The sequence below is a fragment of the Atta cephalotes genome (assembly GCF_000143395.1).
Source record: "Atta cephalotes unplaced genomic scaffold scaffold00074, whole genome shotgun sequence".
NCBI lineage: Eukaryota > Metazoa > Arthropoda > Insecta > Hymenoptera > Formicidae > Atta > Atta cephalotes.
Window position 1 is genome coordinate 489,327 of NW_012130138.1, and position 5,474 is coordinate 494,800.

The 5,474-nt window shown below is 34.6% G+C and overlaps 1 protein-coding gene across 1 annotated transcript in view; it reads left to right on the forward strand.

Moving 5' to 3' along the window:
- Nucleotides 1–1,760: 1,760 nt before the first annotated feature.
- The window catches only part of LOC105624170, a 27,791-nt gene continuing 24,077 nt past the window's right edge, over nt 1,761–5,474 (forward strand). The window contains exon 1 of the mRNA XM_012205529.1: nt 1,761–1,886. Coding sequence (XP_012060919.1) covers nt 1,761–1,886 — 126 coding nt within the window. The remainder of the gene's footprint in view (nt 1,887–5,474) is intronic.

The window sequence follows — 5,474 nt, forward strand, 5'->3', positions numbered from 1 at the left end:
TATATATATATATATATATATATATATATATACACACACACACACACACACACACACACACACACACACACACACACACACACACACACACACACACACACACACACACACACATGTACATATGTATATGTATATATGTATAATATATACAACAATTTTATCTAGAAATCTTTCTATTTTAGTATTCTGAAAATTTTGTCTTATATGTTTTATATATTTAATATTATGAAAATAACAACATATTTTAAAAGAAAATAATGTAAATTATTGTACTTTCGTATTTGGATATTACACTTTGAGAATAAGAATAACTCAAAATAAGTAAATTATTTTTTAATAGTGTCAATCTATTGATAATATATAAAAAAAATTTATTGTAAAGTATTTTATATTATAGAAGGAATAGCGAAAAAGCTTCCCTTTTTAGAAATAAATGCAGGTGTCTAAAAAAGCAAAGAGCTGACGATCTGGATCTCGGCGATACCTTGTGAATCACGAACGATCCGAGAATTCAGAATGCGCGGAATCCTACGCTTTTCCCTGATGTTTATGCTGACTTTATATCACAATAGTGGTGGGATCGTTCGCCACAGAGACGAGGCAGGAGCGGTTCACACAGGTACACAGCCTCGAAGAAACTGTTCTCATTTCGTTGAACGCGTTCGCAACTTTCCTAAGCTTTTACTTCGACCGATTCTAAACAGAGTTAGCGATGACCGGCATATAAAGATATATCTTTGTATTGACGAAATCCATATTACTCTAATAGCTATATTATCAAGAAACACTGCGTCCTTTCTCTTTCGTAGATACATATTTCATAGAAAATCTTAAGAAAATCTAAATGAAGCTAATGACTCGATCAGATCTTTAACAGCAGAATATGATAATAAAACTCGAGAGACAGATATAATTTTGGAGAATTCTTCCATGTTGTAGAAATCTACGTCGTATCGCGATTTGCAAAAAAAGATGTCACAATACATTGAGATTGAAACACGTTTCAATTCAAACATGTTCTTTTCAAACGTGCTAAATGTACCGTGGTAATGTTGAATGATATACATCGCCACGATAATATCCTCAGGAATTCCTGCGATAAGACTCAACAATTCTTTCCTCCCGCGTCATCAGCAGCGCCAGGTGCCAGGTGCAACAGCAGCAGGTCGTGTACGTTGAGCACCGCTGCAGGTAAAACACAGGTAATATACCTGCCCGAGGCTACGAGTCCATCCCCACCTGAGGTCCGGTTCTCTCTCCTTGCTCTCTCGGCCAGCTCTCCGGCTGGCTTTCCTTCGAGGTGAGTCGGGAGTCAAGCCGTTAGTATCGTTGCCGTTGTGACTGGAATGGTGGTGTGATGTGCATCGTGACGAAGTGCGCATCCTGAAGGACAGCGAAGTACGTGGATATTACGCACAGAGAGAGAGTTGAAACCCTTCCTCCCCCGACTCCCCGCTAACGAATCCCTTTTCATCCCCCGGTACTCGCGTGAGATCGAGCAAGATCGAGAGAGCCGCGTGCCCGCGTTCTCCAAAATCCCCCGTGGTCCAGCTCTCCTCTTCACAGTTCGTGGTGCGCTTCGTGGCAGCTTCTTCTTCGCGCTGATGCCCACGTACAGTCGGTAGCAATAATCACCACGTAACCGCGGTGAGTGCGAGGTGAAGCTAACGGAAGAGACGGGAGAAAAAGAGAGACCGAAGATTCGACGAAGAAGAGAGAAAGGAAAGAACGAAAAGAGATATCGGAGATAAAATACCAAGATGCCGTGCTCCGCAGTGACGCTGTCTCTTGCCACCATAACCGGTATAATCGCCACTGCTCTGCTGGCGATCGCCTTCTCCACGGACAACTGGCTCTACACCGAGGTCAAGCGCGCTCAGATCCAGGTTCGTATCAGGTTTTAATATTGACAGGAACATCCGTCGATCCTGCCTGTCGAGATTTCACTTACTACGTAGTAAGATATATCTCTCAAAAGTAGAAAAACGCGCAATAACATAAATCACTTTGTTTCTTTTTCATTCCATTAAAAAAAATAATTTGGGAGAGAGAGAGAGGGAAAAGGGGAGAAAAGCATCGATGAAGTCAAATAATATATGTATTCGAAATTCTAATATATTTCTACGCTGAGATATATTTTCATAAATCTAACAAATCAAATTACATTCGAACTTCGAATATATATATCGTTTGATCAACGTCTCTTTCTTTTCCAAGTATCCTTTTCTAAAAATGGAAGGAAAAGGGAAAGGAACAAAGTGATTCATGTTATCGCATTCTACCACTTTTAAGAGATTCGATTGATGCTCTCTAATTCTTAGAGAATTAAAAAATAATAAAGTAAATAAATTAAATCAAGATTAAAGTTATCTTTGTTGAAAATGAAATGGACATAATTATTGGATGCAAAATTAATTAAACACTAGATTTTAATTATAAAGACTTTACTCTTTAGAAATATCTAAAAATAAGTATCCGAGTAAAAAAGATATTCGTCATACTGCTTTGATAAAAATGCAATCAATTTAATGTATATTTTATTATAAACTTATGGATGCATATAGAATACATTTCTATTGATATTTTTATTTTAAACAAATTCTTTCGCTTCTCCTTATTTTTCTCAAGAAGCATTCGCTGCATTTTCTTTTACGTGATCACGTAATTCTGCTCACGTAACTCTTTCCAAAGGGATTGAAAGCGATTTGAAACGTTACCGTAATCAATTTTTCTAAGTAATAAAAGCAATCCAAAAAAATAGTATATCGTTCCATCAAGATTTCAAGATTCATTCTTTTCAATTATGTCTTTCCTGTGTTTAAGGGAAGAAAGAACAAATTTTTATCTCAAGATAATTCACAGAAAAAATTGTAAAGATACGGGATATCCTATTGAATTCTTGGATCGAGAAGAGATTTCGACAACGGGTAAATAAAACACGTGACTTTGCCATGAAGCGATCTATGTACGTGCGCTTTGAAGAATCTTTTATGAGAACGCATCACAATGGAAATTGTTCGTTTGCAAGGACTCGCGTTATATTAATGTATGTATAATGTATGTAATTTGAGGCATTGAAAAAAAATTAAAGTGGATTGCGAAAGCAAATGAGATCTGATGATGAATTTTTCCGATGTTGCGATGAAGCGTTATCAACATCGTTGAAGCTTAATTCAATTTGATTCTTCTCTCCATACTGTAGTCAGTGCTCTCATCTCAGTATAGAATCCTTATGCAAATTCTAAAGAAAGTGCTGCACACGCGGACAGCTCCTGTGCTGAAAGAGCTTCGATTCATTTATGAAAATGGACATCTTCCTGCCCGAAATTGGATCGCATCCGAATCTCGTTATTTCTGGCGACCGAAGCTGTCATCAACCGCCTGTGCTTGTGAATCTAATTTCTTCTACTTCCTCCGCATCCTTAAGGATGTGAATATGCTACAACAAAAAAAAAACTGCGGCACAGCTGTGCTCTTGGGCTTTCGCCAGTCAGTCTTATCCCTTATTTTCAATAATAATGACAATTTTGTAGTTTTTGCGTTTGTGCATAGTGACACATAATTGTATCGCACTAATGGGTACAATTTCCGACATCGTTATAATCTCATTTCTGAGCACACAACAGATATTTACCGATCTATAATGAATCAACGGTCCATTATAGTAATTTCTATATAATTATGTGTTATCGTTACTATTATATCGTATTTTCGAGTAATCACAATCCGTTTAAACGATGAACTATATTTAAAATAAACACGTCAGAATATACAATTACTTAAAGTCATTTAAAGATTAAGCTGTTAATTAAATTAATTCAACATTTCATATTAAAAGGTTCACATAGTTTCATTCATTTTTACGATAATTTTCGAAAATTTTCACGATGCCTAATGGGAAAAGTATAATTAAATAAATTAATGTTAGAAAGCAAATAGAAGCACTCAATGGAAGAAAAAAGCAAGTTCTTATCTCAGGATAATTTATAGAAACAAAGAATTGCGAAGATATGCGCAGCGATATTATCGAATTTTCGCACATATAAGAAACGACAACGAAATAAAACGCACGACTTCTATCTATAATTTCTTTGCTTTTTCGAAACGTCAGTAATTTTAAGACATTCGTAATTTATTGTTGGAAGGAGGGATATAAAAAACTATTCCACACAACGATTTTATTAATTGACATATATTACAATCGAATAATTAGAAACAGGGGGCCACTACAAATAACTATTAATTAGCGAAGCTAGCGAAAAGTAACATTAATTAATGGAAAGATTGCGTAACCTCTATTAGAGGTTTTCCAAGAGAAATTGGCTCTTCCTCAAGAAGGGGAAAATAGGAAGTAGAATTTCCCATGGCTTCCGCCGTCCTTCTTATGGGTGAATGTACGGTCGAAGGTCAAGTTTACCCTCTAAGGGTAGGGTCGTTGAAAGTCGGACGTTGTTCTCACGAGTTCTTCGTGGAATCGAGATGTCAGCGGTAATTAAAAAAATTCTAGCTGAAAAGAATATTAGCGAAGAATGCTCAAGTCTTTAATTAATTCTTTTAAGAAACAAGAAATTTCACTTAACTTGAACATGATAGATCTTGAATATTAAAAACGACACTAAGAGGTTTACGTTATCTAACTAAATGAAATTGATTCATTGTCTTTTTTATAACAAAAATATCAAGTCAATCAAACATTTTAAATTTAATGTAATTGATCGCGTCATTCATTCAATGATTTAAAAAACCATATATCAAAACGATTGACTGATATAATTAATTTTATATTTGTTCAAATAAAGTAATCACACCTCTTTTTCGTATGTTCAAACAATTTTCTTTTCTAGTAATTTTTTGAAACAATAATAAATTTGAGGGTTTTGAACGTTTGCGTTCCTCTCGATTGATTTAGATTTAGATCTTTTGTAGTATTTTCTTTTGCAGCATCACAATTTTTAGTTCTAACATAAGAAACTTTTTAATAGATGATAAATCGATGATTAATGATAAATTTTTAATAAATGATAAATCGATTCGTTGGCGTCGCGAGTTACGCGATTACGCCACGACTTGACGCAAAACGCAGCACGCGAAATATTCCAATGTTGATGTAACTTCCTGTGCAACGCAAAAATCATATCCACGGATGTATGTAAGAATAGGAATTATTAAATAACAGGCACGTGGACATTCTATACGTCATCCTGCATGTAGGTGCCGCCACATCCATTCAGTATGATTATAGTCAGGATTGGATAGTAACTAGTTAAAACGTTAAAAGTTAAAAAAAAGTTAAAAAGTTAATAGCTTTTAACTTAACTTAGTTAATTTTAAATGCATTAAATTTTAACTTAACTAAGTTACTTTTAAACGTTAATTTTAAATTTTAATTTACTTTATTAATTATTATTAGTAATAATAATATAATATAATAGTANATATATATATATATNTATATATACTATATAGTATATATA